General features: G+C 37.9%; 1 protein-coding gene across 1 annotated transcript in view; it reads left to right on the forward strand.

Annotated features, from left to right (window-relative positions):
- Positions 1-11935, forward strand: part of GNA14 (guanine nucleotide binding protein (G protein), alpha 14) — a 46179-nt gene extending 34244 nt beyond the window's left edge. Inside the window, exons 2-6 of the mRNA XM_009882700.1 lie at positions 4577-4731; positions 7082-7210; positions 9143-9272; positions 10591-10744; positions 11745-11935. Of these exons, the coding sequence (XP_009881002.1) occupies positions 4577-4731; positions 7082-7210; positions 9143-9272; positions 10591-10744; positions 11745-11935 (759 nt within the window). The remainder of the gene's footprint in view (positions 1-4576; positions 4732-7081; positions 7211-9142; positions 9273-10590; positions 10745-11744) is intronic.
- Positions 11936-14345: the final 2410 nt, after the last annotated feature.

Below are 14345 nucleotides of genomic sequence, written 5' to 3' on the forward strand. Positions count from 1 at the left end.
GTGAATTCTGGAACTCATTTGTTGCTTGTATTTCATTAAAAAAAACATGCCAATAACTGACATTGTTAACATGTGCGTGTGCTGTTTTGCATTTCCTCTCTTTGTTCCTTGGTTCAGTCTGTAATGATTGTAGATATGGGGGGTTTTGTTTTCTTCTGATTTTAGTGAGCCCTTTCTGTTCTTTCTGTAAAGCACCTTCTGCTCATGTGTTACAATGCTGCATATTGCCGCAACGTCTCTTGGGCTAACTTCTTAGTGGTAAGTGAGAATTCTATAAAATTCCACTCTTGCTTTGAGGGAAATGAAAACTAAATTTCTGGTCTTCTTCCAGTTTGCAGAGAAAGTTTTTAAAATAGGACCCTGTCCACTTGAAACACTGAGGTCTACTTCTTGCCAAAATCCCATTATAAAGTTTCATGATACTTAAACTACTGTCATTGCTTTTGGCAATGCCAAAAGGTATTTGTTAAAATGTAAACTTATATTATTACTAAGTGTCGACAAGATTTAATAACCCTTTTCTAGAATTCCTAGTGGTGGGATTCTACAGCAAAATAGTAAAAACCCTGTGAGCCTTCTGGGGCACCTTACATCATGCAGTTACCCTTTGTAGTGTTTAACCAGAGGGAAAATTGGACGTTTAAGCAGATGTCAAAATAGCTTAAAGAGCTATAACTGGTTAGAAAATTTATTAGCTTTCACAGTTTGTGACAGATTTGAAGGCCACTTATTTGCAATAATCAGCAAAAATCCTTCAGTGGGTTAGATACAACAATTAAAAATTAAAGTCCTGATTAGCAGAACTCATTCTTATTAGTTACTGGAAGAGCTGTGTAGAGTTTGGGGGCTTAATTAATTTTGACACGGCTTGCGAATTTTCAGTTCAGTTGCAATTAATACTTGTTTTGACTGTGAATACAATACAGAATATCTACAACTAAGCTATAGCTAATATCAATATTTAACAGTCAGTATTACTTAAAACTGGATGTAAATCATTTTCCAGTTATAATCCTATTTTAACATTGATATGTGTTATCATGTCAACACAATTTTGTAGAAAAATCATTTACTTCAATCATTACAGTAGTCAGAGGCTGAAATAGCTGTCATTGCTCTGGTTGTTATTTATGATGAATGTTTGCTGATAGTAATAAATTGTCACACACACTCATACGCACATGCGCATATGCACACACACTCAAACAAAACCCTGCAACACCTGCCTTTTGGTTAAAATGTTGATATTTCCCAGTATAAAAAAATACAGGACTCTCCTGCTGCCTAGTCTGAAGGACTTTCTGTTGCTTCTAAGGATATCTTGGAACATGTTTCAAGTTTAATCCCCTTTTCCGTCAGATCCTGGCTGGATTATTGTACACTGTCTCCTAAGATTACTCATTACTCATTTATCCTGAAGACTGCATTTTAAAGAAACTGAAACTTCCTTGCTTTCATTTTATATTATCCATCCATAATTCATGCCAAAGGAGTTTTTTATTGGTAACGTGCCTGTTTACTGAGGGTGAGGAAGACATACCCATGGAATGATACTAAAATCGCTTGGTGCTTTACGTAGTTTTTCCCTTTATTGTAGGATTTTTTTCTTTGAATTATGACCATGAGACTAGCTGTCAGCATGGAACTCTATTTGTTATATACTATGAAATGAAAGATTAACCTGAATTATTTTCCCAAAAAGGATTTTTCCTAATGTCACATGGCACTTGGCCATATAAGGGGGCTGAGATTTGCAGATGTAGACACTTAGGAAATATTTCTTTTCACAAGGACCTGATCTCAAAGCTGGTTTTGCAACTATGATTACATGAAGCCTTCTCCGACACATGCAAAGTTTTAGCATGGAATGGAGCCCAAGTCAACCCCAGTCGAAATTCTGTGTATTTGCATGTCAGTGCCCTTTTTTTTTTTCTTTAGAAAAGGATATCTGTTCGGTGACTTCAGTGAACTGAAGGAAGAGTTACACATAATCCAAATTGTTCTGCACATCTTTCAACAGATAAGATTGAAAATATGGAGAAATGTTACTGCCAGAACACAGGGTCTCTAATCTCTTGCCTCATATACAGTGCATAAATAAAGTATAAATCACAGGTAAAGCTCTTCCCACATTGTTCTAGATCAACATGATAATAATTTAATAGTTAAAGAACAGAAAAATTTATTCAGTAGATAATACTACCTGGCTTGCTAATATTGGTATGCTGTGTAAAATTAAGGTGAAAAACCAATATGGATTTTATCTGTAAAGAATCTACAAGAAATGCTAACAGGAATATTTATACCATAATGCATTTTAAACTATTTTATGTTGATTAACAATTTACAGTGTGGCAAAAATTAGGTTAAAGCTTTTAACTACTATTTGAAAAAAAAAAACAAACAAAAAACAGTTCTCATTAAAATGAGAAGACTTGGCATCTGGTTTTGTGTAACAGAATACCTGTAAAATGAAAGATAATTCCAATCATGCAGAATTTGCCCAGGCACAAGCATTGACTGCATTGTAAATCTTTAGTATGAAAACTCAGAAGAGTAGTATTTTCACAACATTTTAGAGACTTACAGTATTTAAAATTAATTTGAAATGAGCAAGGAGAATTTGCTTTTGAGGCATTAGGTTCTATGTTACATAGTTTTGCAGTTGCCCGTGATAACTTAAAGACCCCATAATTACAAAAATCCTATTCTCTGACTGATCTTTATCTTGTTTCGAATTCCTAGATTAACAGGTCTATCAGTGTTTAGATTTTCCAGTTCAGACCCAAGAATTCACTGCCCCAGATCCAAACCAGAACTGTATGCAGCATTACTATTTGTGACTCCCCTAGGTTTAAAATAAGAGGTTGGGAAGAAATCTTCCTTCATTTTTAAAGAGGATGTAAGTTAAAATCTAGATGATATCTAGCAGTGTACTGGAAAAAGTGTTGGCAAACTGAATTTACAGTAACCAACTTGTTATATTCCAAACACTAAACAAGTTAATTTATTTCAGTATTAAATTCATTTGGAACAGTACTTTTCCAGACCAATAAAGGTATTAGCAAACATTATTATATACCCAGTTGAACTGAAGAGAATGCTTCCAGTCATAGAATGGGTTGGGTTGGAAGGGACAATTAAAGATCATCTAGCCCAACCTCCCTGCCATGAACAGGGACATCTTTCATTGGGTCAGGTTGCTCAAAGCACCATCCAACCTGACTTATAACACTCCCAGGGATGAGGCATCCACAGCTTCTCTGGGCAACCTGTCCAGTGGCTCACCTCCCTCCTCATAAAAAATTTCTCCCTTATGTCCAAGCTAAATTTACCCACTTTCAGTTTAAAATCATTTCCACTTGTCCTTTTACTACAGGCCCAGGTAAAAGGTCGTTATCCATCTTTCTTATAAGCTGGAAGTACTGGAAGTCCACAATAGGGTCTCCCTGGAGCCTTCTCTCCTCCAGGCGGAGCAACCTCAACTCTCTCAGCTTTTTCTCATAGGAGAGGAGTTCTATCCTTTTGACCATTTTTGTGGCCCTCCTCTGGACCTGCTCCAACAGGTCCATGTCTTTCTTGAACTGGCCACCTCAGAGCTGGACACAGTATTCAAGGTGGGGTCTCACAAGAGCGGGGTAAAGGGGCAGAATCACCTCCCTCGACCTGCTGGCCACGCTTCTTTTGATGCAGCCCAGGATACGGTTGGCTTTCTGTGCTGCGAGTGCATGTTGCCGGCTCATACCTAATTTTTCATACACCGGTACCCCCAAGTCCTTCTCCACAGGGCTGCTCTCAATCTCTTCATCCCCCAGCCTGTACTGATGTTGGGGATTGCGCCGATCCACATGCAGGACCTTGCACATAGCCTTGTTGAACTTCATGAGGTTCACATGGGCCTACTCCTCAAGCCTGTGAAGGCCCATCTGGATGGCATCCCTTCCCTCCAGCAAATTAACTGCACCACTTGCTGCAGAATGACAGATTCTTTTGTATCCCTTAAAAGCAAAACTTACATTTATATTCGCAATACCTCTTACACTTAACAGCAGAGAGCAAAGAAGAAATCTTTCTTATCACAGAGTAGTACCTTGGCTGTATCTCACTGAAATAGGTATTAAGCAGAAGATGGCTTGTAGGAATTTGATACCTGATTTGAAGCCTCTGGTTTGTCCTGAAACAAAACAAACCAACAAACAAACCAAAAGTATCTGTACTAAAGAAAGTATCTAGAATTTTAGAAACATTGCCACTATTATAAGTTGGTATTGAAATTTAGAGAGTTTAAAAACAGTAGGTTTAGAGTTCCTTCTGACCTTTGTCAAGGTCCCCTTTTACTGAGAAAAATCACACCTGGTGACGGTAATCAAGACTAAATCAGTTAAAACATTCAGTAGCAGTCATTCCGCTTGAAAAATTAAATGCATTCAAGGATTAAAACTGCTTATTTTCTGCTAGGTTCCTTTCTGATGCTTAGTGTCATTGATGAGAAGAGTATAATAAAGAAAGGGGAGATTGTGTCTTGCATGCAAATGGCAATCCTTTCTCACAATAGTGTAATCATTTAATTGATTAGGAGAGTGCTCAGATGATCAAAGAAGTGGAAGTGGATAAAGTGACGGTGCTGGAAAGAGAACAAGTTAAAGCAATCAAGAATCTCTGGGAAGACCCAGGAATTCAAGAATGCTATGACAGAAGGAGGGAGTTCCAGCTCTCAGACTCTGCTAAGTAGTAAGTACACTGCATAGTTACAAGGACAACCCAGACATAATGAAGTTAATCATACATTTAGGTTAGAAAAGACCCTTAATATCATCGAGTCCAACCTTTAACCTAACACTACCAAGTCCACCGCTAAACCATGTACCTTAGTGCCACATCTACACAACTTTTAAATAACTCAAGGGATGGTGACCCCACCGCTTCCCTGGGCAGTCTGTTCCAATGCTTGACAACCCTTTCAGTGAAGACATTTTTCCTAATATCCATCCTAAACCTACCCTGGCACAATTTGAGGTCATTCCCTCTCGTCCTATTGCCTGTTACGGGAGAAGAGACTGACCTCCACCTCACTACAGCCTCTTTTCAAGTAGCTGTAGAGACCAATAAGGTCTCCCCTCAGTCCCCTTTTCTCCAGGCTAAACAACCCCAGTTCCCTCAGCTGCTCCTCATAAGACTTGTCCTCCAGACCCCTCACCAGCTTTGTTGCCCTTCTCTGGACACAGTCCAGCACGTCAATATCTTGTAGTGAGGGGCCCAAAACTGAACACAGTATTCAAGGTGGGGCCTCACCAGTGCCGAGTACAGGGGGATGATCACTTTCCTAGTCCTGCTGGCCACACTGTTTCTGATACTAGCCAGGATACTATTGGCCTTCTTGGCCACCTGGGCACACTGCTGGCTCATAATGAACAGATAGGTTCACTCTGATTTTATTAGGTATACCTGTGTCTCTATTGGCCTGTGGTACATAACAAATTTTAAGCTGGGGTGATGAAACAAACTTAATTTTAGGCGTTCTGAACATACTGGAATGATCATCCCTCCCAGTTCTGAGGTCAACACAGCTGGTACATAACTGAGTTTCCCTTGGGGGAAATAATGAAAAACAGCTGTAGGAAATACATTGACAACAAGCAGGCAGGTCAGACAGTTCAGTTACGTGAAAAGTTTAGGATATAAATAAGAACGAAGATAAGTCCCATATTTTCAAACAATTTAATTGTGAAAAAATTATTGTCTCATGATAACGGAAAATGTACATTTCTGTTTCTGCCAAGGTTGAGAATTAACAGGGTTAAATTTTAGCAAGGAACATTTAGATTAGGCATTTATGGTAAACTTTAACTCAGAGTGGTTACACATAGGCAATCTGTTCCTGTGTGTTAAACGTTATCATTCTTGAGAGATGTTTGTCTGCCTTGTTCTTAAATAATCCTATATTGAAGAAGAAGGATGCCACTTAATGGTCTACAGCAGTCTCGTTTTCTAAGAAATCAGCCACAATCGAAAATCAGTTTTATTTTAAATTTTATTAAATTGTCCTTTTACTGTTAATTGCAGTTCAGAGCTCAATAACAATTTTCTACATTGCTGGAGAGGAAGAATTTTCTTAAGAGAAATCTTTTCTGAGTAATTGATAACATTAAGTGTGAGAATTTTTTATTTTGGAGCTCGAATGTGAGAGATGTTTGGGCAGCAAGGGGAGAATACATCGACAGTCTCCCTCTTCCACCAGAGGCAAAAGAGGGAATTCACGCTTAAATAAAGGACGGTTGGTGCTACAACCATGTTGCAGGATTTGGAGTACACCTTACACTTTTTGTAGGCCTTGTTAGGATTTTGGATGGTCTAATGTTGCCTTCTAGTGGTGGAAACATACATTGCAGAGAGGAATACTAGGCATCGGTTCTTTGTCTTGCTCACACACTGCTCATTTATTGAGGCACAGGAATGTCATCCTAGAATTTAATCCCATGAAAAGCAGAAGAGCTCTATGAAACTAAGGAGGGTAAAGTTAAGAAAGTCTGGGCGGGCAGAAGAGAAACATCTCTTATATTAAAAATATATAAATTTGAAGCAGTCATGTTAGCCGTGCTTTCTATTAATTACTTTTCTGAATTCTGTCCAGCAACCTTTCACATTTGTGTGCAATATTAGAATCACGAATGAAGTGGCAGGGGATAGAGCACTGTTGGTAAACATTATGGCTAGGCCTGATATTTATATTTGTGTTCAGATCTTCATTCTGATGTTTATTTTGGGGTACACAGCAAAGATTATTCAGATAAAATTCATAATTTTGGGTGTGGGGCTGATTGTCTATAGAACATGCAGGCGTCATCTCTTTTGACTAGTATTATTCTGCCTGAAATGCACATGCAGGCCTCAGTTAAAGTAAAGGGTTTTATTGTTTTATGCCAGCAACCAATGCGCTAAGGCCATGGACAGCTCAATTTCTGTTTAGATGCTTTTGTGGGAACATTTCTGTGATTGCTGGTTAGTACTTTGATTCTGAATCTGCGTGATTAATTTATGATAGTGTATTAATCTTGTTTCTGTTTTATATTTAACTTTTCAGTTATCTTACTGACCTTGATCGTATTGCTATGCCCTCATTTGTGCCAACTCAGCAAGATATTCTTAGAGTCCGAGTGCCAACTACAGGAATTACCGAGTATCCTTTTGATTTAGAAAATATTATATTTAGGTAAGACTGCCTGTCAAATGATTCAGTATATAATTATGAAAGTAGGTGCTGCAACTTTACTTCTAAGGTCCTTTAAGCTTTTGCATTCAGTGAGTGTTGTAGGTGTTTCCAGCCCTTTTAGTCTCCAAAGTTAATATAGTAACTTGAGTGGTTTCAAAACATTCCTTTTGAAATTTACATTACATGAAAAAGACTTTTCAATTCAAGCAGCCCAATTACTGTGTATTCCGAACTACTGGTTTAATTAAAAGCCTTAAATGGGGTGATGCAGAGGCTAGGCAGTTGTACTAACATGAGTGCTCATATCGGGATGGAGTTTAATTCCATTTAGAGCCAACAGTTTCTGTCTCCTGACTGTAACTGTTTGGAAGAGAGGGCCCTAATAGATATGCTAAAGCCCTAAAGTGAGTTTACAACTTTCAGTTAGATAAAGTTAGGGAAGAGAGAAGGAAGAGGACAAAAAAAAAAAAAAAGTGGAGGGTCATCACAGTACATACTTCTATTCTTCCTGCCATGTCATATACAAAAAAACCCCATTCAGTGGAATTGAAGGAAACAAATGTAAAGTTGAAAGAACGTCTGAGAAGCTCCTTAAAATTATCTGCTACTAGACAAGCTATTGCAACAGGCGGGGTTACTGATTTTCTAAGGGATAGCATTTTCTTTTTTTTTTTTATTTCAAAATTGCAGAATTCACACTGGCATGATTATAGATGTTCTTCCACCAAACCACCCATTTCATCATGAGCAAACACCTGCTTGCAGTTACAACACAGAACCAGAATGCACTCTGATAACACATGGTCAAACCAGCCTAACTGTGGTTTTGTTGTTTGTTTGTTTTTTTCCTGGAAAATTGAATGTTCTAGGGAACACTTTGACCCAGATGAAATGTGAGGGACTTCTTAACTGTCTGCAAAACCACAGGAATTTGATGTGGAACTAAGATATTTGTGAGCATTTTGATTGTTCTGAGTAGTGAGATACAACTACGCTGGAGATGATGTGGGTTTTTTGCAGGGGGAGGGGGCAAGGGAGATTTTGGAGTGTGTGAGTAAACAAAATCAAATGCATTCACATCTGTCTTGCTAAAACTTCTGCCCACACAGAAAAAAAGCAACCATTATATTTTGTATTGTGCTTCAAGTGGCTTATACACTTGGCCTGGGCCTGGCTAGGATAAAGTTAATTTTCTTCATAGCAGCCAATATGGTGCTGTGTCTTAGATTTGTAACCAAAACAGTACTGAAAACATACCGGTGTTTTAGCTTTTGCGGAATAGTGTTTGCACAGCACCAAGGCCTTCTCTGTTTCTCTGCCCCCAGTGAATAGGTTGGGGGGTGCATGAGATGCTGGTGGGGGGGGGACACACAGCCAGGCAGATGACCTGAACTAACCAAAGACATATTTCACACCATATAACATCATCCTTAGAGATAAAAGTGAAAAGACGGGGCTTTAGTGAGGTTGGCCATCTTTTTCTTCGCAACTGGATGGGCTACCCATGGGAGGTGGTCAAGGATTGCTTTTGCATCACTTGTCTCATTTTCTTTATCTGTTCTTCCATTTATCCTTCACTTATTAAACAATTATTTTTTTTTTTTTTTTTAAATCTAGACCTGCAAATTTTCTTGCTTTTACTTTTTCTTTCCTCTCCCCCGTGTCCACCCCCAGTGTGGCAGGGTAGTGACTGAGCAGCTGCAGCGTGCTTAGCTGCCCACTGGGATTAACCCACAGCAACACTAAAGAACAGTAAAAGTTGTAGCACTACAGCAAGTGAATCAAGTTTAATATTAAACAGAACATACAATGTTAATATATACTTTTCACAGTTCAAGCTTATCTCAAGTAGGCAACCTGTCATAACGCCTTTGGATATACTTAAAGTATCTCATGAAAATGACTAATGTTGACTGCATTTCTGTTTGACAGGATGGTGGATGTAGGTGGCCAAAGGTCAGAAAGAAGGAAGTGGATCCACTGTTTTGAAAGTGTTACTTCCATCATTTTCTTAGTTGCATTAAGTGAATATGATCAAGTCTTGGCAGAATGTGACAATGAGGTAAGGAGTGGGGTACATAAGGTACAGAAAAAGATGTGTGCTTTTTAAGAAGACAGAATTCACATGTTTTCATAAAAGTATTTGTAAATACTAGAATTACATTAACAAGGTGATCAAGCAGTCCCAAAGTTGTATTAAATCAGCAGCCTGCCTGTAAAAGTGAACTCTCCCTTAAAAGACACTTAAATGACTTAGGCCATGTCAATTGTTTGAGAATTTGAGTATCAGGAATATCTCTAAGCAAGTAAAACTACCTCAGTCATCTGTAACCAGTTTTTTTGTCGGTTTGGTTTTTATGTCTCTGATGTTTCAGAATTAACCTGTGCATTAATTAAGGAAAATTAAAACAAAATAACTTAAATTTTACTTCCATCCCAAGGTTAGAAAACATGATGAGTTCTCCCATCTGTTCTAGAGTGCCATCATCATCAGTAGCCAGATGTTATAGAGAATGATGCGAAAAAGAAAACCATAGGCAATTACGGAAAAGCATATTAGTGGCACTGCATTACTTTTGGTAGTGGTTGCTTTACATCTTGCAGTATGAGGATTTCTTCAAATTTCCTTCAAAAATGCTTAATACCATTTGAATTCTAAAGTCCCAAAGCCGTTATAGATCACTTTCTCGAGATCTGTTTGAACTGTGAAAAGCGTACCCTACTTCACTTGCTGAAATGTCACAATATCCATTGTAGTCGAGGTAGAGTTTTCAAAGTTTCCTGTCATCTTTTGATGCACAAACAACTTCGGTAACTCTAATTTTCTTTTTCCTTGCAGTATCTTGAACATGTTGTTATACTCACTTTGGACATTAGGAAATAAATAACAAACTCACTGCCATGAGAAGCTTATCCCCAGGAACTCCAAACAGCAGTTTCTGAATGTAGCGTTCCTTAGATCTCTTTTGAAATGGACAGACTTTATTACTAGTATAGATGAGCACACATGCTCTTGTCCTTTAGCTGTGTTACAGTATATTAATATCAGATACTTGACCTCATACACCTTGATTCAGCTCTCACTGTGAGGTCAGAAGAGGCTTTTATAAGAGCTGCAGTCCATGGCTGCTCACTCACTCATACAAGAATTCAAAGAGATTTCACATGCCATCATGCCATTCATAGAGATGATCCAAAACCCAGTGAATAAAAGGATATAGAACATGAAGAGTAATGATAAACCAGTGCATTGCAATCGTGCTTAATAAAAGTAATATTTTTTAAAAAGCTTTCAAAACAAACTTTATGATCTCTGGCTGACATGATTTGTATATGCTACTGACTAGAGAGTGTAACCCTATTTATTTTTGTTGTTGTAGAATCGAATGGAAGAAAGCAAGGCCTTATTTAAAACTATCATTACATATCCCTGGTTTCTGAATTCTTCAGTCATTTTGTTTTTAAATAAAAAAGATCTTCTAGAAGAGAAAATCATGTATTCCCATCTCATTAGTTACTTTCCAGAATACACAGGTAAGCATTTATCCCACACGATCTTCACAAAACAAGTCATATTTAATCCAGTTAGTTTTTCCTCATTACACTGAACACAGAAAGTGGAATTATGCAATATATTTAATATCTATGCTTTCCTATTCTATCTTTTAAAATACAAACTTAAGTCACTTAGTTTTCCTGGAACTTTTTTTTCTTTTAGTGGAGCATTGTGGACAGAGTCTTAAGAGATTTCTTGCAGCCATTCTGTTACCATTCGAGTGGCAAATCACTATTTATTTATGAGATGAAGCACGTTTTTCATCTTCGATCTCAAGAGACAAGATACAGGGGGAACTTTGGGAAAACAGCTATTAATCCAACTCTTTATATAGTAAAAACCCTTAGTATAGCTTTGCATTTATTATTACACCTTGTTATCTATGTAAAAGCCCAAAGTTAAAAAGCAGCCTGAGTAACTTTCCTTAACAAATGTTACTGATACTTAAATTTGCCAAAAGAATGATGAAAATAATCACAGATATATTCTGTTACTTAATACAGTATTATATTCTGCAAGACATGTATCACATTGAATCCTACAATTAATAGTGAAAAAAGTTATAAAGATTTAATAGCTGCAGAGAAAACACACGTCCCTTTCTTGGCCAAAGAGAATCCTGTTTACTCTGTGTGTTTCAGAAAATGTGGTTTCTCTCATGGTCTTTGACATACTCCAGTAACGTAGCAAACTATTAATATATGCTGGGTAATTTCAGTTGCGTAGGTTTTTGTAAAAAATTACTTTGACCTGTAAGGTTTAGCATTGAAAAAAGCACATTCCACACATTTTAGAAAGCAGTGTTGTAACAGCTTTTGCTCACCTAACATATGAATGAGAAGATGCCAACAAGGGAGTATGCCTTTATGGTGATTTGGCATTTAAATATTAAATTAGCCTGTTAAGACACTGTCGATATGTTTCTTCCTTGACCCATAGCTTTTAATTGTTCAAACCACTAACTGTGCTTTTGACTAGGACCTAAACAAGATGTCAAAGCTGCCAGAGACTTCATTTTGAAGCTGTATCAGGATCAGAATCCAGACAAGGAGAAAGTAATCTATTCCCACTTCACTTGTGCCACAGACACAGAAAATATTCGTTTCGTCTTTGCTGCTGTCAAGGACACGATCCTGCAATTAAACCTGAGGGAGTTTAACCTGGTTTAAAGAAAAAATACGCCTGCAGCCACGAACTGTGGCTTACTCATAGCACAGCCTGTGTTGATAAAAAAAAAAAAAGGTGCCTTTTTAAAAACCATTTACAGAAATGGGAGAAGCATTTATATTTACTGAAGAAGTATGGATTAAGAGAACTTCAAAGAATGAGTTTCAAAGTTTACTTTTTAAGCTATATGTTTAAAATATTGTGTTCATATTTCCCATATTAGTTTTTTTGAGTTATTTTTTGACAGCTGTGGGAATTAGGTATATTTAGAAGAATGTACATAACTGCATTGCTGTGCAGCTGGTATTTTCTTAAGATTTTTCTTTTTTTTTTCCCTTTCTGTTTAAAATTTTATTTAGCATTTACAATCGTAGCTCATAAAATTTCAAACAGTGATATCTTAAAAATGACGAGTTACTGTTATTTTAGGGTACGAGACATTTTTATATTCTTGTTTGGAATAATGTAGTTGAAAGACTAGGGTAAACATACTTCACTCTCGAGAAGCATCTCTCAGTAGGCTAGATAGGCCAAACCTGTTACTGTCCTAGGAACTTTTACAAAAGATTAATTATTGGTGACCCGTGCGTATCACTGCCTTTTTGTTCAAGTGCCCTACAACAAATAAAATACCTTTCACAGTCAAGGAATGGCTGATTAAGATCTTGTAGGCAGTCCATGGAATTTATTCTGTTTGAAGGGGAACAGAGTTTCTCAAACAGCAAGGCATTTAGCAAACTTTCTCAGCGTTCACCACCACAGGAGCTCAGAGATCACCCACAGCTGCCTGCGATAAACTAGGCCTTAAATTCCTCCAAGTCACTAACATAACTTGCTTTTTTTGCACTTTGCATTTTCCTGTCGTTGAGCTTTATGGGTAGTTTTGCATGGATTAGAGAGCAGTAAAACCTCTCCCCTTGAAGATTTCCAGCCGATTTCCAGCCGTTTTCCTGTTAGGGTAATCTTGAAAGCTTTTTTTACCCATGCAAAATTCATGGTCATCACTGGCACTTGATCAGCTAACCCAGCAACACTGGTAAGGAGAGCATTTTAGTAGAACAGTCTGCTATCAGCAGCAATTCAACCCAAAAGATGTGCTGAGGTTGTCCTGTATTTAAATACATGAAAATTCCATTTTTCCAAGAAGAAATATTATAGCAACAGTTTTTACTATTGGCATAAAGTAGCAATTTCTATGCAGCACAGAATGAAGTCAAGTTACATTGATATCTCAGCTTGAGTAGTGCTCCTGTGTATTCAGCCACGTTGATAGCTCTCGCAGTTCAGTCCTGTGAAAAGCACACCCTGACCTCTCACTGCCCATAAAAAAATGTTTACCATTTCACATATTAAGCAGCACAGCTCCCTTTTGTTCAGCAATACAGAAAAAAGTAAAGTATGTTCGGAGCTGGTGTTGGTTGCTAAGGAGAAAACATCCCGTAACGTTTGATTCATTTGTTCTTCCTTTAGCATTGGAACAAGCAGTAGAAGCTTGTTCTTGATGCCACTCTACCGTTTTTCAGGGAGGAAGGACACTGACCTATACGTTGTGCCCATACTAATGAACGGCAGTAATGAGTACTGAGGGAACAGTGCAGTCAGTACACCCTGGGATGAGACACGGGGTACAGTGCCACTTGCTGAACAAGAAGCCACCAAGGGGGACCGACACAAAGCACATCTATTCGCGTGTTGTCTGTGTTCCCCACGTTATCTCTACCCTCCCCTCAGAAGTACTGACATCATGACAAGTGCTCAGACATGCTGTCCTGAACTAACCCCTGTTGCTCAAAGTAATTCAAAAGCATTTCTTGTCATAAAATCTGTAGATACTGGAGTTTTACATTACTTAAGAACTTCCAGTCACATGAAGACAACAAAAATACTTTCTCTAGAGCAGCAGATTTGATGGAGGAAAGCATATGAAATGCTCAGGCGCTTGAACTGCTTAATCCAGTTTTGAGCCCCTTGGGAACTTACAGAAAAACGTCTGTTTAAACTCTTAGTGGTTTGGTATTTTGAGTCAGGATTTGCTGTCTATATGAAGAGCACATTGGCACCATGAATTTGGGAGCCTGGCTTTGCTGGAGCACAAACTGCAGATTGTGAGACAGTTACCATTTTATAGGAGCCATCAATACAAGAATGCTTTTCTTTCACGCTTCACAACCAACATTTAAAAACATTCATAGGGCCAGTTACCAAGACTAACTTCTGCACATAGTTATCGACCTGCTTGATGCAACAAGGAATGAAAACCCACAAAGATTAAAAACTGGAAGATATCCAGCAAAAAGAGAATTCAGTTTTTTCTCCCAGTTTACCTATTAGTGTCCTACCTCACAATGCCTGTTCTGGCAGTCACATTTGTTTCAGCCTTTGATATGCTGATCCAGGGATGATAAGTTAATA

This window comes from Charadrius vociferus, unplaced genomic scaffold (genome assembly GCF_000708025.1).
Source record: "Charadrius vociferus isolate BGI_N301 unplaced genomic scaffold, ASM70802v2 scaffold560, whole genome shotgun sequence".
Taxonomy (NCBI): Eukaryota; Metazoa; Chordata; class Aves; order Charadriiformes; family Charadriidae; genus Charadrius; species Charadrius vociferus.